General features: G+C 43.0%; 1 protein-coding gene and 1 long non-coding RNA gene across 2 annotated transcripts in view; one reads left to right on the plus strand and one right to left on the minus strand.

The window, feature by feature from the left end:
• Positions 1–480: 480 nt before the first annotated feature.
• On the minus strand, positions 481–21,407 carry LOC139030415 (uncharacterized). The gene is made up of 3 exons (XM_070453024.1): positions 21,356–21,407; positions 1,085–1,874; positions 481–811 (listed from the first exon to the last, which is right to left on the minus strand). Exons 1-3 carry the CDS (start codon positions 21,405–21,407, stop codon positions 736–738), a joined length of 918 nt encoding a protein of 305 aa, XP_070309125.1. The 3' UTR covers positions 481–735.
• Positions 21,408–22,372: 965 nt separating this feature from the next.
• Positions 22,373–24,085, plus strand: part of LOC110134226 (uncharacterized) — a 30,457-nt gene continuing 28,744 nt past the window's right edge. The window contains exon 1 of the long non-coding RNA XR_002312987.2: positions 22,373–22,716. This is a non-coding gene — a long non-coding RNA (uncharacterized lncRNA). The remainder of the gene's footprint in view (positions 22,717–24,085) is intronic.

Raw genomic sequence — 24,085 nt, forward strand, 5'->3', positions numbered from 1 at the left:
CTGCGCAGGAAAAGTATTCGGGAAAAGAACCAACTTCTTCCAGGACGCGCGGCTGCCACTGACACGCGCGGGCGCGGAGCGACGCACCCTTCTCTCGGGGCTCTTCTTCCCAAAGCAACAGTAGGGGGCGGGCGGGGGGATGGGGGAAGGATGAGACACAGACACCCTAGGCGAAAGTCTGTTCCCCCCGGCTAAAGCTGCGAGTTCCGGCCTGGATTGCAAGGCAGTTTCGAAATCTGACATGTTGCGGACAGACACTTGTCATGCTCACATGCTCTTTAAAAGTCGCTGCCTGGGGATGGCCCGGACGCGCGCCCGCCCCGCCTGAGACTCGGCCTGACACCCCACCCCCGGACCCCTGGGGCCGCTCGTCTGTTTCGGTAAACAGTCTACTTTTAGGACTTAACATCCTGCTAGGGGACCCCTTTCCCCCCACCCCACTCCCGGTATTTCAAACAGAAACTAACCATTAAGTAAACATATGTTCCTGTTGGTTTATTTTGGTTGAGAGTTAGTCGGGCTCCAGCGGGAGTTCCTGGACGAAATTACCCATTTAAAAAAGTCCAGATACTTTAGGCTGATTTCAAGAAATGCAGCCCCCTCCCCGCCCTCTCCTCTGGGTGTAGTTTCTGAGTGTCTGTCCCGTTGTTTTGAAGTCAGCGAACTGTCACATGCCACACTAAGACTTTCCCCATCATTTAAAAAAACCAAACGTAAATAAGCCCGGTCGAGACGTCAGCGCCCAAGTCTGCCTCCAGCTTGTGCTCTGCACTCTTTGTTTTGTAACCTCGATGAAGAACCGGCAGAAGTTCTGTGGAAATAAGGTTCAACCCAAGAAGAAATAAGGCGGCCAAACCATAACTAAAACTTTGGAGCCTCTGTTGTCGGATTACACTGAAAATTAAAGCCAGCCTCCCACCCACTCACCCTCCCAAAAAAAGGCATCCACCCACTCCACCCCACCCCCCGAGTGACTTAAGGCCAGAGTTTACAAAGCTTGCATGTGTTTGCTCCCCCCCCCCCCCATTACAGGACTTAAGATGAATAAACAAGGAAAACAGCGTCACTGTAAAACGGCAGAAACCTTTCGATTTTTTTCCCCCTCTGCGGTGTGCCGACGGCTCGGCACCTAAGAGAACACGCGTCTGAAACGGCCGAGAGGGGATCCGAGGCCTGGGGGGGAACCACCAGCCCAGAGGCTCCCCTGCCCCTTGCGGGTTCTTCCCGGCCCGCCTGGAGACGAATCAGCGGCTGCGCCCGCGCACCACCGACGCGAGGCGTGTAGGGGGCCGCCCGTTCCGGGGCCGCGGCGCTCCAGGCGTTTGAAGGGCGGCCCGTCGCCAGGATTGGCGGCTCGCGGCCGTTGGGACCGGGAGCTGGGCGTGGGAGGAGGGCCGCGGAAGGAGGAGCCGGGCGCCTGCGCTGCGCCTCCGCCTCCTGAGTGGCTGGAGCCTCCCCCAGAGCCGGGCGGTTACTGCGGAGACGCTTTGTTTGCTGACTTCGAAAGCCGCTCCGTCTGCCTCGGTCGCTTTCGAAGCGGCTCCACGAAACACGCTGCCTCCGGTGGGCCTCGCCCTCCCCCGGCCGCCGGCCCCGGCGCGCGCCCGAAACGTCTCCTCCTTCTGCGTGGCTCCGCTCGGCCACGCGGGGGCTCTCCTTCTGTGCACAAAGGTGTTCTTTTCTCCAAGTCAGCTTGGCTCCTGACGGCGATTCGAAGGCAACCGAGATGGGAACGGAGTTTACAGCTAGAAAACCAACTTTGCAGAGGAAGAGGGGAGCGGCGCAGAGGATTAACAGTCTCTTTGAAACTGCGAGGAGGAGGAAAAAGTCAAATTTTCCTCTCTCGCTGGAAGTCCGGCTTGATCCGGGCAATGCTCACCTTTTTGCTCGAGCGAATCACATCGAAGCAGGCAAGACGCCCCCGAGAGGAACCCAGGCACCCTTCTGGGTGATGCACGCCCCCTCCCCCCCCCACCAGAGCCTGTCCCAAACTTGTCTGAAGATTTGCAATTTCGGTGCATTTTGGGAAGAAAGTGCCTCGAGTCTGTGTGACAGGCCAGGAAGACAGCCCCACAGAGTGGGCTTGAAGAACCAGCAATTGCTTAGGATATTTTTGTTTATTTGCGTCTCTCAAGGTGGAAAAACAAGTTTCAGTTATGGCTCTGTGAGTCCCTTCATGTACCAGGCAGGGCCTCTCTTTAAAACGGATCCAGTGACTTTTAAAGATTCTTTACCATGTTTCGGGGGGTGGGGGCGGAGAATGTGGATTCACATTGACTACATATTATTTGCTGACTTCATATGAATATTAACTATATTGGAAAGTTGCCTGAGAAGGGAGAGGAGGTACTTGATCACGTTTTACACCATTTTTTTTTTTTTTTCCCTCCAAGCACACATAGTTCCATGTGGTATCTTACCTTCCCAGGCTGTTTAAGGTCAAGAAAAGACACAGACTTAAGTTACTTTTCATAGCTGCAAACTCTTCAAAGGCAAAAACTCAAAAATGAAACTTGGAAAGGCAAATAATCCAGGAAAGTGCATCAATACATTCTGTGCTATTGTTTTGATACTTGGTCCATCAAGTGACTGGATAATAAAGCCTGATTCCACCCAGCACTGTCTTAGGTGGAAGAAGGATGACTCACTGTAACTGGATCCCTTTTGAATCTCCTCACTAAGGGACAGATTTTTTTTTTTTTTTTTTAAGTAAAATACGCAGACTGCTGGGCTCCACAGAAGGGTTCTATAATCATCTCTTCACAGGTCAGAGGGTCTTGGGCTGCTCAAGGAGAAGCCACCCATTGTCTTTTCAAGGACTCAACCCATCAGTGTGGTGATTATATCAGTCTTATCAGGATAACTCTCCTCCCCTCAGTTACCTGAATACTTAACTTGTAATGCTACTACTATTTGTAATCTCTTTTCTCCTAGCCTGCGTTTCCCTTCCCAGCCCCCTCCCCCTCTTTTTCCCTCTGTAGCCACAGGCCTCCTTTTTCTTTACCTAGAGGGCATTTGAATTCATCAGGACAATGAAAAAAAGATCGTTGTTGAGCACAGCCTTGAACCTCTCTGTTCTCCTTTTCTTCTTTTTTCTTTTTAACCTCTCTATTCTCAACATCGTGTTTCTATGTTGTGCTTTCAGTTCAGTTCAGCCGCTCAGTCCTGTCCGACTCTGTGACCCCATCGCTTTTCTGCCCTTTTGGCTAAGACCAAGTGTAGTATTGTGCTTTACAATTTAAGAAACAGTTTAAATGACCTCATTTAACATTCATTTAATAAGGTAGGTAATTATGATTTTTCCCCTAAAGTCAAGATAACCCATCCAAATATAACAAAGCTAAAAGGTATAAAACCAAGTACTGGACTTAAATTGTTGTTTAGTTGCTAAGTGGTGTCCAACCTCATAAACTGTGGCCAGCCGGGCTCCTCTGACCATGGGATTTTCCAGGCAAGAATACTGGAGTGGGTTGCTATTTCCTTCTCTCCAGGGGATCTTCCCCACCCAGGGATCGAACTAGTGTCTCCTGCATTGCAGGCATATAGTTTATCACTCAGTTACCAGGAAAGCCCAGACTTTAAACCAAGTGTTCTCAGGCATGTCTGGTGGATAAAGAAGGCAGTATAGGGCAGAAACTGACCATAGATTATAACACAAGGGCCATCTGAACACGGGGAGGCTACTCTAAAACCTGCCTCTTCTCCGAAATCTACGTGGAGTTTTACCAGAAGCTCGCTTCCAATCTACCTGCATTTTGTCCTTTTTTTAAACCACTCATTTTTTCTTTACAAAAACAAAAAGAGGAGGAAGCTTGTTTTCAAAACTACAAGCAGGAAAGTATACAAAGTGAAATAGGAAAGACCTCTTAATTGACTATTTCACTCTCCATATATGCATATGTATACTACATACAAATGTAAGGGGGTTTTTCATTGTTATTAGTTGTTTTCAAGTCCACTCTGCCTGGGATAGCCGCACAGGACTGGCAGCATATCTGTTTCTCATCAAAGGGTGGCCTGCATGTGCGTAAGTCGTGGGATTCCTCTGTCCCGCCAGTCTCCTCTGTCCATGGGGATTCTCCAGGCAAGAATACTGAAGTGGGTTGCCATGCCCAGGGGATCTTCCCCACTCATCTCTAGGTCTGCTGCATTGACAGGGATTCTTTACCACTAGCGCCACCTGGGAAGCCCAAAGTTTGGCCTAAATCATCTTCGCAGAGGAGTCTTCTGTAACCACTTCACCTAAATGTAGTTACCCTTGCTGCCACTGTCTAGCTCAGGGGTTCTCAACTGCTGTTTAGGGCTGGATAACTCTTGGTTGTAGGGAGCTTCCCTGGCAGTTAGTTCCGTAGAGGCAAAACTGTGATTTTTCCAGTAATCATGTGGTGATGCTGAAGCTCCAATACTTTGCCACCTGATGCGAAGAGCCAACTCACTGGAAAAGACCCTGATGCTGGGAAAGATTGAGGGCAGAAGGAGATGGGAGTGACAGGATGAGGTGGTAGGATGGCATCACCGACTCAGTGGACATGAGTTTGAGCAAACTCCTGAAGATGGTGAAGGACAGGGAAGCTTGGTGTGCTGCTGACCATGGGGTTGGAGAGTCGGACACAACTTAGCAACTGAACAACAAAAACTCTTGGTTGTAGGGGGTTTCCCTGATGGCTAACCAATCCGGCCGGTAACACCTTGCCCCTAGGTTGTGAGAAAACAAACAAGCAAACAAAAAACTCCAGACATTCCCAATGTCCTCCAGAGGGGACAGAAATTGGGGTGGGCGGGAAGACCCCTGGTTGAGAACCACAGGTCTAACTCAATCCTTTCTTTCTTCCACAACACCACATTTTTTAACTATTTTGCTTATTTGACTGTTGATGTGCTTGTCCTTTGACACCACCCACCCGGGACCCTCCCTGGTAGCTCAGATGGTAAAGCAGCTGCCTGCAATGCAGAACACACAGGTTCAATCCCTGGGTCAGGAAGATCCCTGGAAAAGGGAATGGCAATCGACTCCAGTGAATTCTCTGTCCTGGAGAATCCCATGGACAGACCATGGGGTCGCAAAGATGTGGCCATGACTGAGCGACTAGCACTTTCTTCTTTCACTCTTCCCCTACTAAAATGTGCACGCATTACTAAATCTTTGTGCAGTTGGTACAGGACCTCCCACATCATAGGGACCCAATAAATATTTATCAAACAAAATGATGCATGAAAATGAAATGGTAAGAATCATTCATAAGAATACAATCCATTATTGTAAATAGCATGCCAGGCAGTGTTAAATACTTCACATATTTTATCTTTATTCCTGACAACATTCTAAGAAGCACACCTTATCATCATCCCTAGCTGCCAGGTGAAGAATGGCAGGTCAATCTTTCGTCCCCTCCATCCCCACCCCGTTCTGACCCCTGGTTCCTGATCCAAACAATAATGATATTCTGCAATTTGCTTTTTTCATTTACGTAACAGTAGCTTTAGTGCTAAGCATTAAAAGTGTCTAGTGTCTAGTTTGTAACTAAGCACTAAGAGATAGTCCAATTATGTTTAAAATATTTAACAACTGATGGAGCGCAGACACCAACCAATCCCAAGAGCTCCTTCGGATTGTAAAATGAACCAGAATACCTGAGCAGGATGTCAGCTTGTATGCAGGTCTTCAGGGGCTTGTGAGAGTATATTTGTAGGAGTCCCTAGCTAAGTCAAAGGTCTGTGCATTCAGAATTTTCACAGATGTTGCCGAATTGCCCACCCAATCTTCTTAGGTATTTGAAAACCTCTTTATCTACACCCTAACTAACGCTGCATATCACCAATTTCAAAGGACTTCCCTGGCAGCCCAGTGGTCGAGGCTCTACCCTGCCAATCCAGGAAGCTAAGACCCAAATGCGGTGCAGCAGCTGAAAGATACATAAATGAACTTCATATTTGCCAATCTCTTAGGCAAATAAATGACAGCTCTTTTTTTTTAAGGTTCCCATGTCTTGGTTTGAGAGGGTGAGCATGTTTTTGTGTATTTATTTCTTCTATTCACTTATTTGTAACTTTTGTCAAGTTTTCTATTTTGTTGGGTTTTTTTCCTTCTTTCTCTCTTCTTTTTTGCCTGTGCTGCTGGTGGGGATCTTAGCTCTCTGACCAGGGACTGAAGCGGGGCCCTCATCAGTGAAAGCGTGAAGTCCTGACCACTGGACCGCCAGGGAATTCCCTTTCTTCTCTTTTTAAAATGGTAAGAACCAACCTGTTTTTGTATAAGCCTAAAAGCATTTGACCGAGAACTAAAGGGACAGGGTTAGATGAACCAATAGTGAATACAGGGGGAAGATGCATCCCGATTAAAAAAAGAAAAAAATACATACATGTTGTTTGGGGTAAGTATCAAATTTATGAGGTCAAAGTAAGACTTTCAGAATACTGTACCTGTTAACTTAGTCCCTTTCTCCTCTTTCCATCAAAGGGTTAATCCACTCACACATTTCCATTTATCACCATTACCTCTTCTGAAAGCTATAGAGGACCCATTTATAACAGCAATAGAATGATGAAATATCTAGGAATAAAATTAACAAGAAATAAGTGCAAATTTTATGAAGAAAACTTTAAAACCCTACTGAGGGACATAAAGGAAGACTTAAGTAAAATAAAAGACATAATTTATCCCTTCCAGCAAGATTCAATAACAAAAGCATAAAGATGTTTATCCTCCCTGAACTGATCTTTAAATTCAAAGCAATTTCTATTAAAATACCAACAGGATTTTTTTTTTCTTTAATTGCTACACTTCATCAAAATTAAGCATCTGGAGAAAGCCAGGGAAATTCTGAAAGATGAGTTAGGGATGGGAGGAGGGCAGCAGAAGCCCCTTCAAATATTACAGTGTATTTTGAAGTTAATAATGAGATTAAATAATGAGGGCACAAAGAACAATTTGACAGTTTAGAATATGATATGGACATTTCAATTTTGGTTAAGGTGACTTTTCAGAGATAAATTGAATTGGGACAGTGAACTACTTTTAGTTAAAAATCAAACTGGTGGGAGAGTGGGAGGGAGATTCAAGAGGGAAGGGACATGTATGCTTATGGCTGATTCATGTGGTTGTATGACAGAAACCAACACAACACTGTAAAGCAAGTATCCTCCAATTAAAAATAAAATTAAAAAAAAAACAAAAAATCAAGCTGGCTATGTTACTCTAACAAAAATAAAACGCATCTGAATCAAGATTGAAATGTGAGAGTAATTAATAATGCACCTCTGTATGTTCTAGAACAGTGGTTCTCCCGGTGGAATACATGTGGCATCTTTGCCTCCCAGGGGACATTTGAGACGTCTGGAGACATTGCCAGTGGTCACAGTTGGAGGGGAGGAAATGCTTCTGGCCTCTGGCGGATGGAGACCAGGGTGTTGCCATTTCACCGCACACAGGCTAGACCTCCAGGGAAAGATCATCCTGTCTGAAAGTCAGAGACAACTTGTCCTGGAAGGAGGCGTGAGTACAATCAGGGAGTGGGGAAGGCCTTTCTAACCAGGACAGAAAATCCAAGACACACATGTGTGTCATAAAAGATACATATGTGTATAAGTATTTTGGTGTTTTTTTTTTTTAACTTGTGAGGGAAAATTCATAAAATTTTCAAAAGCAAAACAACTGGGAAAAAATACTGTCAGCACATGTCAGGCAGAAGATCAATTTACCGAACTTATGCAGAACTCATTTAAGTCAGAGGAAAAAAGAATCCTGTTTTTAAAAAGTTGGGCAAAGTCTATAGATAAGCAGTTCACATTAAAAAAAAAAAAAAAGAATCCAAATAAACAGAAACATGAAAAAAAAATGAAAAGGTTAGTGTGCAGTCATTGTAACAGCAAAGTAAATTAGACTGCGCTGAAAGAGAAAAGTTGATAATATATATAAGTTGTTTTTAAGCAAAGTACAGAACATTGTAGCACTATTCCTTTTGTGTACAATTTTTTCTGTGCAGTTTTTTGGAATGATCCTCAGGGAAATATTAACAAAGTCTACCTTTGGAGGAAGAGGGGAAGAGAATGAGATGCATAAAGAGGGTCTGTTTTTCATCTTATACTTTTTTGTACAAACCTGATATATGAGAGACAGAGACAAAGTGTACGAGATGAAGTTGGAGAAGGCAGGTGCCCAGTCTAGACTGGTCATTATCATTTGATTTTACCTTACCTTATTCCTTCTTCCGAGCTCTTCCTTTCTTTATGGAGATCTGAGTTTCTGACTTATTTTCCTTCTTTAAATAATTTCTTTTAGAAATTCCCTGGTGGACAGTGGTTAAGACTCTGCATTTCCACTGCAGGGGATGGAGGTTCGAGTCCTGGTTGGAAAACTAAGATCCCACATGCTACATGGCCCCCCAAAATAAAAAATTTCTTTTAACATTTTTTTACAAGGTGGATCTATCATTTTTGATGACTAAATAATAGTCCATTGTAACTATGGATATAATTTATGTACCAAACCCCATTTATTGGACACAGGTTTTGTCCTGGTTTGAGCTGGAGGGGGATTTTTGAAGATCTTCTATGAAAACCTAAGCGAGGGTCTAAAATAGGATGAGATGTATTAGGGGCCTTGAAAGTCTGATTCTGCAGTCCAAGAACCAGGGACAGTTAATCATTAGCAAGTGTAAATAACCCCCAGTGACACCCTGGGATTTCATTATTTGCTGCTATTTCCAAGAAGTATCAAAGGGTGTCAAACCATTTACCCTGCTGAATTGGATGGCCAGATCTGCAAAACTGGAAAGGTTAATCCTGATGCAGGCACATTTTACAGAAAATTTGGCCAACATTAGAATATATAAGAAGAGAGCAATATGCTTTTCTCAAAATGAATGAGTAAAAGTTGTGGGTGTAGGGCTGGAGTCCACATACCTGGTAAACGGCATGGATCGCTCAAGTAAAGGCTTTCTCTTCTAATGGTGGGTGTGTTGGTACAGGGGACAAGCTGTTTCCTAAACTGTTTCATCAGCTTTCCACGGGATGTCATGCAAAAGCCAAAATGATTATTCTGTATTCTCTTAAAAGGGAGAAAAACACATTTACTGCCAAGCTACTTGGATCCACTTTTAAAACTTACATACATTTTGTTTTATTTTTCCAGTCCATCTTGGAAGCTCAGGAGAGCAACCCACTTCAACAGGGTCGATTAGCAGAGGGAAATGAATGTCTAAATCAGTCCCTGTTTGTCTCTCCCACTCTGCTTGCACTTGGCAACAAATGCATACATATGTCTGCCAGTCTCCAATGCTTTTTTGTTTGTTTGTTTCACCATGTGGCTTGTGAGATCTTAGTTCCCTGACGAGGGATTGAATCCGAGTCCCTGCATTGGAAGTGTGGCGTCTTAACCACTGGACTGCTAAGGAAGTCCTGAATACATTTTATTAAAAAAAAAAAAAATCTTAAAAATAGCCAGGTGATCTCAAAAACAAGGGTTTTGTCCTGCCTAGAATATCTTTTTTTTTTAATAATGTAAAAATGTAAATGTAATAGTGGAGTAATAAATCCCCAAATTCTAATCACCCAACTTCAACAATTATCAACCCATGGCCACTCTTGCTTCATCTATACCCTCACCAACCTCCTTCTCTCCTATATTATATTGCAGCCAATTCCAGACACCCAGGCACTTCTGGATAAGATTAGAGTTAATTCTCTGCTTGCCTCAGCAGTAACACCTTCTCTGGGCTAAATGGTTTGTTTACTGAAAGGGCTAAGAAGTCTCAGAATTATGCCCAATTATATTTTACTTTCTAGCTATTTCTGCTCTTATGGTTAAACATTTTCTTTTTACCAGAGAGAAGAATTACATTTTATGTTTGTGTGTGTGCTGAGTCGTTCAGTTGTGCCTGACTCTTTGTGACCCCATGGGCTGTAGCCCACCAGGCTCCTCTGTCAATGGGCAAGAATACTGGACTGGGTTGCCATGCCCTCCTCCAGGAGTTTTTCCTGACCCAGGGATCGAACCTGCGTCTCTTGTGTCTCCTGCATTAGCAGGCAGATTCTTCACCACAAGGGCCACCTGGGAAGCCCCACATTTATGCTTAGATGGGGCTTTAAAGCTTTTAGTTCTGCTAGCCCCTGTTACAGCAGTAACTGTGGTACATTTTCTCTTTTGGACAGTCCTACCCTCAAACATTTCTATCAGTTTCTTCAATATGAACTTGTCGGACAATGTGCGCTGATTTTTATTTTCCCTTGGTTCAGAGAGCATATTCACCAAATCAGTATCTCTCTTTGAGGTCTATAGGAATGTTGTTTTACTTTACTGACTATAAAGAAAAACATGACTTTAAAAAAAGTCATGGCTACAATGGACTTTAAGGCAAATTATTTCCTTCTCCTGTGTGTGTGTGAAGAGAGAGAGACAGAGAGAACTGAATAGGAAGATGAGGGAATAAAGTCTAGAAAGATTTGTTTCTAGTTTGGTTTCCAGTATCCAGTTTTTTCCAACCAGAACAGTCAGATGTAACATTAAACCACAAACAGGCCTTATTCCAAAGTTTTAAAACATAATATTCTGACCATTGGATTTGAAAAAAAGTAGAATCCTCATAGCTTCTCTGATGACTTTTCCCTCCCTTCCCCCTCCCTCTCTCCCTTCCTTCCTTCCCCCCAACCCCTCATAATCCTTAGACACATTATCCCTCATTGGAAATCACAGAACAATAATTAGTCCTAAATATTTTATACTTCACAAGAATCCCATTTAGTTTTTTAAACTAAACAAACCAATTAAAAACGGGGTTTAGATTTTTTAAGTTAGGAACGCTTTGCCTTCATGTGAGAAAACATGTTCCTCCTACCAGTTTTTTAATGGGAAAGAATAAAGCGAAACCTCCACAAGCTTCTATTTGATTAGTCATTTGTCACTTATCTGTCTGCTCACAAAGTACATTTACCAAAGGGATTAATGCTTCTGTAACCACAATGGTTTGCCTTCTGTCACTTTGTTGAGCCTCCAAAAAAATTGACGGAAGGGAGGGGTTCTTGGGACACCTCCTTCCCAGTCTGAAATACAAGCCCCTCCATGGAGCTCTGAAATCCAGTTCACAAAATAGCCTACCCATTTTTCATACTAAAGATGGTGTTTAGGCCAAGTTTCATCTCTAAAGTGACTTACACATACACCTGCTCCTCCCATTTCTCCCTCACCCATCCAGAAAATAGTTCTCTTACTGTTTTGCAAAGGGCCACAGTCCAATTATTTTTGCTCAGTAAATGCAAAAATCAACTTTAGTCCAGGAAAAAGTAATGTAAATTGTGTTTGCTGGACTTTAAGTTGTGTTAAGAAGATTTGAGTAAGTTACTGTTAAGGAATCTTTATCTGGTAACAGGTGGGCTAAGCTGGAAAAAAACAAACTGAAAATCCTGGAAGGGGAAGTTTACACTCACTCCTCCTTGATTAGCTGTGGGATTAGAATGCCTCACCTCCACCCCTCTCACAGAGCAGATGTCCCAGTTATCAACTGTCCTCCAGAAGGAAAGCTAAGAAGGTTTGTAGGTCATGCAAGAGGAGTTTATACTCTTACTCCCAGGATTTTACCTTGAGGGTCTCCAGATCTACTCTCTAACCTACACCCATTCCAGACCTTACCTGAACGTCCATAGAAACAAAACTAAACTAAAATTATATACCTCTTTTTCAGGATTCAGCTTCATCTACTGCAAAATTTGACAATTTGTCACCTTAAGTATCAATGCCTGTGCCTGAGTTGGTGGCATTATGCCTACCCATTCTCTTTGCAAGTTTTCTGCAATGAGCTTGGATTCTCTTACTTTTAATCATCATAAAAATTGATGTTTCTCTTTTAATTTTTTTTTAATCTGCCTATTCTTAACACCACAGTACAGACACAATTACAGGTGGCTCTAAAGTGAACTGAAAGAGTGATTCATTTGACAAAGATTGACAGCTATTCTTGTGTGCTCACTAGGTGTCAAGTTTTTAAGCTGGTTGGTGTGAAAATAAATAAGAACAAAAGGTGAATGTGTCCAGGAGGAGAAAGGATGAGAAAAGATAAGTTGTTCAGGGCATCTCAAAAATTGGAGGAATTGAAGGAATTTAAGAATCTGCCTCACAATGCAAGGGTTTGATCCTGGGTTGGGGAACAAAGATCCCACATGCCTTGGGGCAGCTAAGAACTTGTACCAAAACTACTGAAGCCACACAGCACAACAAAAGGTTCCCACATGATGCAATAAAGACCCAACACAGCCAGATACGTAAATAAATATTAAAAGAAAACAAACTGGAGGAAGTAGAGTTGGCAGAGATTTGAGGAAAAGGGGGCCTGTTTAAAGCCAGTGACAGAGCTTCCCTGGGTGGCTCAATGGTAAAGAATCCATCTGCCAGTGCAGGAGATGCGGGTTCAATCCCAGGTCCAGGAAGATCCCACATGCCGTGGGAGCAACTAAGCCCATGCAACTACTGAGCCTGTGCTATAGAACCCAGAAGCCACAACTACTGAGCCTGTGTGCCTCAACTATTAAAACCCACGCGTCCTAGAGCCTGTGCCCCACAACTAGAGAAGCTGCTGCAGTGAGAAACCCACGCACTGCAACTACAGAAAAACTCACCCAGCACAGCCCAAAGTAAAATAAATAAATTTAAAAATAATAAAATCTTTTAAAAAATAAATAAAGCCAGTGACAGCCACTCAGCAAAGTACAGATGTACTAGAAAGGGGTGTACCCTTGGGTCCAGCCCCTACACTTAGGGGGGCTTATTCTGAGGTTTGGTGGTCTGATTTGGCAAATACAGAGGGAATAATAGAAAGTAATGGAAAGCACAGAAGACCTAACACAGCCAAATAAGTAAATAAACATTAAAAGAAAAAATTGGAGGAAGTAGAGTTGGCAGGAATTTGAGGCATGGCAACTCACTTCAGTATTCTTGCCTGGAGAATCCCTTGGACAGAGGAGCCTGGAGGGTGATTGTCCATAGGGCTGCAAAGAGTCGGGCACGAATGAAACAACTTAGCACGCACACACAGACCTGTTGTTTAAAGCCAGTGACAGGGCTTCCCTGGTGGCTCAGATGCCAAAGAATCCACCTGCCAATGCAGAAGACCCAAGTTTGATCCCTAGGTTGGGAAGATTCCCTGGAAAAGGGAGTGGCAACCCACTGCAGTATTCTTGCCTGGAGAATCCCAGGGACAGAGGAGCCTGGCAGGCTACAGTTCATGGGATTGCAAAGAGTCAAGAGTTGGACACGACTAAAGTGAGCACACATGAGCCTGAGGTGGGGTCAGGCCTTATTCTGCAGAAAATGATGACATTTGGCTGTACTTTAGGGAGATGAAGTTTGCTGTTTTCTCTGTAACAAGTTTGAGGCAAAGCGCCTGGTGAATAGGGCTTTAAAAGATTAAAGGCCTGAAATTTCATTGTGCCTATGAAAATGGGAATTTTTTTTTGCTTGGTGCTTTAAGTTTCTAAAAATAAGATTTACTGAGCCTATTTGAGCCTGTACACGCAATTATTACAAACACTTAAAATACAGAAAACACTTTACCATTGTTTAGACTATAAAAAAATAATGAGTAACTAGATGAGAATGGGAACCCCTTCAGGCCAGGATAGAGCCAGCTTTCAGGCAGGAGTCACAATTCAGAATGCATAAGTCAGCTGTTTTACACGACTTTATTTTTCCTGTTCACACTGCAGAGGTCAAAGGGTGTGAAAGGCTTGGAAAAGGCTGGCTTTCTCCAAACATCCCTGGGAGGTGTCAGCCTGCAAACAGGCTGTTGGCTATGACTGTGGTGATTAAGCCTGCCTCCCGGGGCCTACTCATAACTTTTACTTAAATAGGCTGTTTCTCACCTTGATTGGCAAGATGTTCTCTGATGGGAAGGAGTCAGTTCCTTAACTGTTTTTGCAGAATGAAACCTCCGTTTGAAGCTGGGGTTGCCAACCCTCTTTTTTGTTTGTTTGTGTGGTAAAATATACACAGCATGACATTTACCATTTTAACCATTTTTAAGTGCATGGTTCACTGACATTAAGTATATTTGCATTGCTGTGCAACCTTTCACCACCATCCATCTCCCTGACTTTTTTCATCTTCCCAAACTGAAACTCTGTCCCCATTAAACACCCTCTCCTCTCTCCTCAACCACTGGTAACTTATTCTACTCCCTGTCTCTATTAATCTGATCATCCTAGATCCCTCATTTAAGTCCAATGCTAAGGAATTTGTCCCTTTGAGTATGGCTGATTTTACTCAGCATGATGTCTTCATGGTCCCGGCCTCATAACATGTGTCAGAATTTTGTTACTTTCTCATTTACCTTTATTTTGGAACTTTTAATTTTATTATTTTTTTATTTTTTTAAAAACTTTCAGTATTTTATTCATTTTCATAGTTTTACAGTATTAGTAAAAATAATGGCCATTATAAATAAGTATAAAATGGAAGTTGATGAAAAAAGAACCCCAAGTCTTCCTTAACTCCCACCCTCCCACCAAAAAACTAGCTAGTATATGGCAAATATCCTTTTCACACATTATCTTTAGGCATATATTCACTTTGTAGTGGTGGATGGTTTAGTCGCTAAGTTGTGTCTGACTCTTGTGATCCCAAGGACTGTAGCCTGCCAGGCTCCTCTGTCCATGGGGTTTTCCAGGCAAGATTACTGGAGTGGGTTGCCATTTCCTTCTCCATATTTTTTAAGTATTTATTTTTCTTTATTCATTTGGCTGCATCTGGTCTCACTGGGGCTTCCCAGGTGATCCCATGGACTGTAGCCTGTCAGGCTTCTCTGTCCATGAAATTCTCCAGTCAAGAATACTGGTAGCCATTCCCTTCTCCAGGGGATCTTCCTGATCCAGGGCTTGAACCTGCATCTCCTGCATTGCAGGCGGATTCTTTACTGTCTGAGTCACCGGGGAAGCCCAGAGTATGTGCAAAAGAGATATGAAAGTTGTATAGTATTTATCTTTCCAACATTTTTCACATTTATTAATTGTAGCCTCTCAAAAATCCCTCCAGTGAAGTTCAAGTATATTGAAATACTTATATAAATAAATTAGAGAGGGTGCTTTTGAGATACTATTACTCCATCATTCTTTGAGGACTTTCTTATTTTCTGGTACAACTTTTTGTTCCAGGTTGATATTGGCTTTCCTGGCCCAACCCTAGAATCTACCATTTCTGCAAGAAGCCCTGGTCCTTTTCAGTAGAAAAGGATGTATAGACACTGAGATCTGGGCTCTAAATGTGCGAAGTGCATGTTACTACTAGATTGTCATTGCTTCTAGGTCCTCTCAATAGATAGAGGAAGAACACACAGACACAGACACAGACACACACAGACACACACACACACACACATACACTCTGCATCCAGTTGAAAACCATGAATTCATACTGATAGCTCCAATTTCAATTCATTGCCACAGACTCTTTTCAGTCTTCTTGCTTTTCACGGTTGTAACTCTTCTCTGACAGTGAGGAACCTGTTTCTCATTACCCTCAAGATAATGACTACTTGTTCAATCCGAGAATATACCAACCCTGCCTCTACAAAGAACAAACTGACTATTATAATTCAATATTCCTTTGTTTCTTCTCGAGTGTGTAAGGTCAAAATACCATGTTCAGAGGTTACTTGAGTCAGCTCTTCCTTCCATATGACTGTTAGTGTTTTGAAATATGTTTAGGTTCATTTTTTATTCTTTCTTTCTTTTGGTTCATTTATTAAATTTATATTCCTTTCTCTTGTTTGATTTTATCATGATGATGATGATAATGACCTTTTTGGTATGCAGAACAGCATGATTCCAAAATCAAAACTAAATGGCAGGTTTGCTTCCTGCTGATCCCTCCCAACTTATAGGTAGTCTCTGTTAATACCCACAATCATTGGTTTCTTTCTTTTTTGGCCTCGGAGAGAGGCACTCAGGATCTTAGTTCCCAACTAGGGTTTGAACCTGTGATACTTGCAGTGGAAACACTAAGTCCTAATCACTGGACTGCCAGAGAATTCCTGCAGGATCATTAGTTTCTAGTCTTTACTTCCTGTATCTATTTTACCAAAAAAGAAAAAAAGCAGATAGATGTATGTTTCTTTGTTATACAATAGGTGGTACACTATGGATCAGCAATTCTCAAACTTTTTAGTCTCAGGGCTTCTTCACACAATTAAAAACTATTGAAAAGTGAAAGAGCTCTTGTGTATGTGGGTTTTCTCTGTTATATTTACTGCATTAGAAATTAAAACTGAGGGACTTCCCCAGTGGTCCAGTGGTTAAAACTCCAAGCTTCCGATGCAAGGGACACAAGTTCAATCCCTGGTCAGAGAATTAAGATCCCACATGCCTCATGGCTCAGCCAAACAAACAAAAAACCCTGATAAGTTGTCAAGAGTACATATTTATTATTTTTATTAAAATGAACAGTAATAAGCTCCTGAAATATAAATATATTTTTATGAAAAATAACTCCATTTTCTCAAACAAAAAGAATAGAAAGAAAGAAGGCATTGTTTTACAATGTCTGACTTAATGAAGTGCAGCTAAATTCTCTGCTTCATGAAATCTCTTGGAGTGTATTATTTTCATTGAAGCATATAAAGAGTCCTGGCCTCAAACCGATATGTAGTTAGAAAAGGGAGGAGTATTTTAACAGTCTTTTCAGAAAATTGTGTATGTTCTTTGATACTACCCTAAAACTCTGTAGTAGTAGTTTCTTAAAAGGTAGTTGCAGTGTGGACTCTGAAAGCATATAAATAAACTTTTAAAAGTTCTGTTACATTATAATCCATTGATCTTTCTTATACTTTGGTTGTAGCTTTAGCCATGCAGGATTTTGTACATTTGGAAAATGATGATTAATTGAGGTATGAAGGTCTTCCTAATGTGGACACATTTCATCATACAGTATCAAAAAATTACTTGATATATTTTCATGTCTGAGGACTTCCTTGGTGGTCCAGTAGCTAAGACTACTCCGACCTCCCAACATGGGGGCCCCAAGTTTGATTCCTGGTGGGGAACTAGATCCCACATGCTGCAATGAAGATAGAGATCCTGTGCTACAACTAAGACCCAGTGCAACCAAATAAATAAAATTACATTAAAATATATTAAAAATATATCATTTCTGACACCAACAGAAAAGTCTTCAAGTATCAGGAACCCAAGGAGCCTACAGTGGTGGATAGAAATTTCCCAAAATTCCCATTCTGATTCGAAAGTTTTGAGTCTTACCATTGGCAGCATATACTATCAATTGTTTCCTTGAAGAGAGAGGCTCACCTGACTTATATTTGAGAAAAATAAAAACAATTCTCAAATACCCATGTGCAAATAACAAGTTTGTCTGGCAGGTATTCTTTCAGGTAAAAATGGGGTTCCATGAGAAAATGGCCAGCTCAGCTTGTGACTCAAACAATACCAGAAATCATTTTCCTTGAGGTAACTATTGTACTGGGTGTGTCAGAAGTGCTTCATGGGTATTTTCCATTGAGTCAAACAGACTAGTAATTCATTTATTTTGTCTTTGGCTGTGCTGGGTCTTTGCTGCTGCACACAGGCTTTCTCTGGCTGTGGTGGGTGAGGTCTACTCTTCACTGCAGTGTGTGGGCTTCTGATTGTAGTTGATTCTCCTGTTACAAAGCACAGGCTCTGGGTACTCGGGCTTCAGTAGTTGCTGCACGTGGGCTCAGTAGTTGTCCTGCATTGGCTTAGTTGCTCTGAGGCATGTGAGACCAGGACATCAAACCTGGACCAGGAATCAAACCTGTGTCCCCTGCAGTGACAGGGGCTTCTTATCCACTGCACCACCAGGGAAGTCCAGTTACACAGATTATTAAAAAGACATGACCTCAAGTCAAGTCTGATAACATTACTAATTTTTACTGCTTCATCTGAATATTCTTAAGGGAAATTGTCTTTTTTTTTTTTAACCAAGAGAGTGTGCTCGTAGAGAGTATATGGCACAGCCTTGATTTGTGATAGTCCCTGTGGTTTTACCCTATTGCTTTTGCACAATCAGTGTAAATGTCACCTCTGAAAAAAGGCAGATGGTGGCTTCATATTATTAGGAAAATAGTTTTGATCTCATGGGCTACCTGCAAATGTCTCAGGGACCCCAAGGTGTGTATGGACTACATTTTGAGAATGGCTACCACAGGTAGATTTTCCTTTTTTCACTTAATATATTCTGGCAATTATACTATGACAGTTTATAGACAGAATATTAAAAAGCAGAGACATTACTTTGCCAACAAAGGTCTGTCTAGTCAAGGTTATGGTTTTTCCAGTAGTCATGTATGGATGTGAGAGTGGGACTGTAAAGAAAGCTGAGCACCGAAGAATTGATGCTTTTGAATTGTGGTGTTGGAAAAGACTCTTGAGAGTCCCTTGGACTGCAAGGAAATGTAACCAGTTCATCCTAAAGGAGATCGATCAGTCCTGAGTGTTCATTGGAAGGACTGATGTTGAAGCTGAAACTTCAATACTTTGGCCACCTGATGCAAAGAGCTGACTCATTTGAAAAGAACCTGATGCTGGGAAAGATTGAGGGCAGGAGGAGAAGGGGACGACAGAGGATGAGACGGTTGGATGGCATCACCAACTCAATGGACATGAGTTTGGGTAGGCTCCAGGAGTTGGTGATGAACAAGGAGGCCTGGCGTGATGCAGTTCATGGGGTCACAAAGAGTCGGACATGACTGAGCGACTGAACTGAACTGAGTTTATAGAGATCGTTCTTATTATTGTTATTTTATAGTTCTATCATATTTTACTGTATGAATAATATCATACTTCAATTACTTTCTTATGTTTGGACATTTAGAATGCAATTATTAATACAAATAATATTGCAGTGAACAATCTTGGGCTAAAGTATTTTCATATAATTGAAGGTGTTTCCTGGGACAGCTTCCTAGAAGGGCAAGTATTGTGTCAAAAACAAACACATGTGTGGTTTTTTAAGATGTTGCCAAACTCCACTTCACAATGGTTGTACCAATTTGCATATCTACCAGCAATGAATAGGAGTTCCTGTTTCTCCACAGCCTTAGCAACTAAAGATAACACACAGGATAGACATATAAATTCATCATACATTAAATGACCCCTAGGTTAAATAGCAAGCCACTTCAGTATTCTTGCCTGGAAAATCCCATGGACAGAAGATCCTGGTGGGTGCTACAGTCCATGGTTTCGCAGAGTCAGACACGATTGAAGTGACTTAGCATGTAGCAGGTTATCTGTAAGGGTGACATCAGCCTTTTCTAAGAACTTTTCCCTTCAATATCAGTAGGTGAAGAACTGATGCTTTCGAACTGCAGTGTTGGAGAAGACTCTTGAGAGTCCCTTGGACAGCAAGGAGTTCAAATCAGTCAATCCTAAACAAAGTCAACTCTGAATATTCATTGGAAGGACTGATGCTAAGGTTTCAATACTTTGGCCACCTGAATCAAAGAGCCAACTCATTGGGAAAGACCCTGCTACAGGGAAAGACTGAGGGCAGGAGGAGAAGGGGATGACAGAAGAGATGATTGGATGGCATCACCAACTCAATGGACATGAGTATGAGCAAACTCTGGGAGATGCTGAAGGACAGGGAAGCCTGGCATGCTGCAGTCCATGGGGTCACAAAGAGTCAGACACAACTTAGCAACTGAACAACCACAGCAAATGAGGAACAGGATCATAAAAAAGCTCTTCCAGAAAAGGAAAGAAAGGGAGGGAAACAGTAATCACGGGACCACTGCAATGATGTAACACCCACTGAGACTCTCTGCTCCAGCAATAAAGTGAGAGACCCTGGCTCTGCCAATGAATTTCCTTGTTCATTATCATCTGTGGCCTTTGGTTTTGCCTCTGGAAGGTTCTTCCATCAATTATCCTCCTTGAGACTACACCGGAAGTGGTATTGAAGAGTACGCTTTCATGTAGGTTGAGTTTTGAGGACCCTGAGGTTTGCTTTAGGGGGTTAAAGAATTACAGATTCCTGAAGGACTCAACATGTTTCTGGTGTTTTTCCTTCTATTCAGTTCCTTGGTCCAAAGGTTCCTTTGTAACCATAGCCATACATCTTGTCAGGGAAAAGTTCTTAAGCCAGAGGAATCTCTGCTTTGATTCACTGGCTGGCACATGGCACAAACCCACATTTGAAGTATCATGATGGATACCCTGAGGCCATGTGAAGCAATAGGCTTGGGTTGGAAAGGAACCAAACTTTATTAATCTGTCTGGCTCCCATTGTCTGGTAAAGAGCGCTCAAGAAGACTTTCCAAAACCTCCTTAGTGGAAATGTATTCCATTCCACTTTACTTTCCAACTGGCTAGCTTTTGCCTGGACTTATCTCTCTCACAGACCTTAGCTAAAGGCAGAAAAAAGCAGCCAACATACATAAACATTCACACTTTCCTCAAACACTTCTCCTAGAGCTATGGACCTGATTGGCATGTCCCATATATACCATATATTGATTTGATTATATTCCAAGGTATTGCAGGAGATGATTTGCCTAAGTGAATTTAGCTAGTGCAGTTTTCTTTTGATCAGTGTAGCATGGTTTATCTGTCTCCATCACTTTACTTTTGATCTGAGTCTTTATTTATTTTAAAAAAAAAAAATTTTTTTAATATTTGTTTGCCTGGGCATGGGTCTTAATTGTGGCAAGGGGAATCTTTAGTTGCAGCATGTGAACCCTTAATTGAGCCATGAGAAACCTTAAGTTTCAGCAAGTGGGATCTAGTTCTCTGACCAGGGATCAAACCTGGGCCCCCTGCATTGGGAGCACAAGGTCTTAGCTACTGGACCACCAGGGAAATTGCTGTGTCTTTGTAATTAAATTGGATTTCTTATAGACAACATATAGCTTGGTCATAGCCTCTGTTTCTTAATTGGCATATTAGGACCATTCACATAAAGTGATTGCTGATATGGCTGTATTAGTATCAATCATATATAACCATATACATAACTGTTTTTGCTCATTGTTGTCATTCTTTGTTTCTTTTTTGTTGTCTACTCTTCCTGCCTTCTCTAGTTTTCATTAAGCATTCTGTATGACTCAGTTTTCTTTCTTTGTATATCAATATACCTCCTTAAAATTTTTTTAGTCATTGCCCTACAGTTTGCAATATAGTTTTATAGCTAATCTAAGTCTCCTTTCAAATGACATTATACCATTTCAAGGCAGTGCAAGTACTGTGTAATGAACAGTTCTAATATCTCCCTGCCATCTCTTATAACACTGCTGTCAGGCACTTCATTTACCCATAAGCTATAATCATCCAATGCATTGTTGCTGTTATTCCTTTGAACTAATGGTTTAATCTGTTAAGAATAAGAAAAATAGGAACTTACCTGGCAATCCAGTGGTTAAAGACTCCTTGCGTCTAGGGATCCCACATGCCATTTAGCATGGCTAAAAAAAAAAGCAAAGAAAATATAAGAAAAATAAAAGATTTTATCTTTATTTCTCAAACTCACTTTTGTTATGTAGATCTGAGTTTTTGAACCATAGCATTTTCCTTCTCTCTGAAGAACATCTTTCAACAATTTCTTATAAGGCAAGTCTACTGGAGACAAATTCCCTCAATTTCTGCTTTTTTAAAAAAGTCTTTATTTCTCCTTTGCTTTTGAAGGATAATTTTGCTAGACCCAGAATTCTAGGTTGCTGATTTTCTTTCAGCGCTATAAATATTTCACTCCTTTCTCCTTTTGCTTGCATGGTCACTTTCTCCAGTCTTTCTGACATTGAGTATTGTAAGGTTTTAATTAACAAAAATGCTTCCCAATTCCTCATTTTCTTTGTTTTCAAATATATTTTAAAGGAAAACTGAGGGAGACTTCAGTGGAGAGTGTTGGTAAAGGGAAACCATGTGCTTAAATAGGATGGGGTCCTGAGGCCTGAGCGGACTCAGAGATGAGGCACCTCTTTTTAAAATTTCACTGGTAGAGAGGCCATTAGAGGAAGCTGTCGTAAGGAAGAACCAGGTAAGCTCCAGGGTAAACAGAAATCTATACTCCCCACTACATTTCTGAGCTCACCAAGAGAGATACAGTACATTTTCTTTTTCACTCTGGAAGAATCCTTGTGAAGTAGGTTTTATTCGTTATCAGCTCTACTTTATTGAGGGAAAAACTGAGACTCAAGCAAGGAAGCTTGACAAGGGCAAAGAATGAGTCATTGGCAAAGGCCAGGATAAGTTCAGTCGGCTCGAAAACCGTGTTCTGAGAACCTGAGCCGGACACCCGCCGGACGGGCTGAGCTCGGGGGTGAGGGTGGGGGTGGGGGAGCCGGCGACGCAGAGAAGGCAGGACGAGGCCCCGCCCCTCCCGTGCCTGGGGCCTCCCTGCGCGGGGCTCCTCCCACCTGCATACAAGGGCCTTGGGAGCCCGGGGCTGAAACCTGGACCTTGGCTTCCCCGTGAAGGCTGGTCTCTTCCGCCAGGCCCTGGCCTTTCCCAGCTGAGGCAGTCGTTGTTCTAGAGACTTCTTTCCCCTTTGTAACAGATAAGATGTTTTTGAATGATGCCTGGCTGTGTTTCCTTACGATAAGCTGGTTTCTATTTCCTGAACCCTTTCTACCCCAGGACAAGGGCAGGAGTCACCTCTGGAAGAAAGAGGATGTGATGAAGGGGGATGGTCTTCAGGGCAGGAAGAGGAGGGGAAAAGCCTGCCTTCTTCCTAAGGCCACTGCGGAGAGGCCTGTGGAGCCCGAGGTAAGGGACTGGGTGATTGGATGGATTTGTTTCTCTCTCTGGCCTGGGATGAGGTTGCACGCTGGGGTCGGGGTGGAGGAGAGTGGATGGCTCCCAGGAAGCATCCCACCAGACTGAAGCTCCCACAGGCGGCTCTCATGGATCCCGGAAGATACAGAGGTGGTTGGCTTGAGAACCTCAGGGCCTTGTGGGACAAAGGGGACAGGGACTGGAAGAGTGAGAGCAGAGTCTTGGGTGGGCAAGAGCCTGGGGGTGTGTGTGGCATAGACTCGGGGTGACTGCAGGAGCCCATTGGGCGCTGGCCAGCCATTCCTCCAACAAGTAGCCACTTCACCCAGCAGATGAGGGATACCGCCCTGAGGCCAGAGCAGGCCTGGACAGTGGACCCTCCAAGCTCCTTTGATCTCAGAGGCATCAAGAGGATGAGAAAGACCACTCAAGTAGATGAAGTATTTTAATCAGCCCTGAAGAGAAGTTCACCTTTGGATGAACCGAATGACTCTTTGTGACCCCATGGATTGTAGCACACGAGGCTCCTCCATCCTTGGGATTCTTCAGGCAAGAATACTGGAGCAGGTTGCCATTCCTTCCTTCTCCAGATGATCTTCCCGACCCCGGGATCAAACCCAGGCCTCGTGAATTGCAGGCCAGTTGTTAACGACTGAGCCTCTAAAGGGACTAAATCGCTGCTCTCCGGATACTTGAGCTTCCCTGGCAGCTCAGACAGTAAAGAATCCACCTGCCAATGCAGGAGATTTGGTTTGGTCCCTGGGTTGGGAAGATCCCCTGGAGAAGGGAATGGCCACCCACTCCAGTGTTCTTGCCTGGAAAATCCCATGGACAGAGGAGCCTGGCGGGCTACAGTCCATGGGGTAGAGTCAGACATGAGTCAGACATGACTAAATGACTAGCACTCTCTAGATAGCTGAGAAGTGAAGAAGGGCAGAGATGGGAGAGGGTGGTCAATGAGCCCTGGGAGGGAAGGGAGTTCCTCCTCTGTGTGGCCATAAATTTCCAGAGGAGGCTAGCTTCACCTTCAGCCAGAAAGAGTGGATCTAGCATGGTAGCCGGGCTCAGCTTCTTGAGAATGTCTTGGGTCCCAGGTTCCTTCTACCTGTTGTTGTCACCCCCAGAGGAATTACCCACGTCTTCGTGTTGAAGCTGACTGTGCATGACCAAATCTTCATGGTAATGCTACTGGAAGGGGGATCCCTTCCAGGGCTTGAGAGTGGGCTCATGTCTCACACTCGGAAATGAATTGTCCAAGGAGACACATGAGCTGACAAAGCAAGAGACTGTCTTGGAAAGGGGCGCCCGGGCAGAAAGCAGGAGCATAAGGGCACCCAGAAGGACTGCTGTGCCACGTGGC

The sequence above is a fragment of the Odocoileus virginianus genome, chromosome 22 (genome assembly GCF_023699985.2).
Source record: "Odocoileus virginianus isolate 20LAN1187 ecotype Illinois chromosome 22, Ovbor_1.2, whole genome shotgun sequence".
In the NCBI taxonomy this organism is placed as follows: Eukaryota; Metazoa; Chordata; class Mammalia; order Artiodactyla; family Cervidae; genus Odocoileus; species Odocoileus virginianus.

Excerpts from the sequence above, each read along its gene's own strand:
- LOC139030415 (XM_070453024.1), bottom strand. The coding sequence starts at position 21,407 with ATGGCATGTGGGATCCCTAGACGCAAGGAGTCTTTAACCACTGGATTG. Across the intron at positions 1,875-21,355 it reads TTTAACCACTGGATTGCCAG|CATTGCCCGGATCAAGCCGG; the intron begins GTAAGTTCCTAT and ends CAAAAAGGTGAG. Across the intron at positions 812-1,084 it reads AGGGGGAAAAAAATCGAAAG|AACTTCTGCCGGTTCTTCAT; the intron begins GTTTCTGCCGTT and ends TTATTTCCACAG.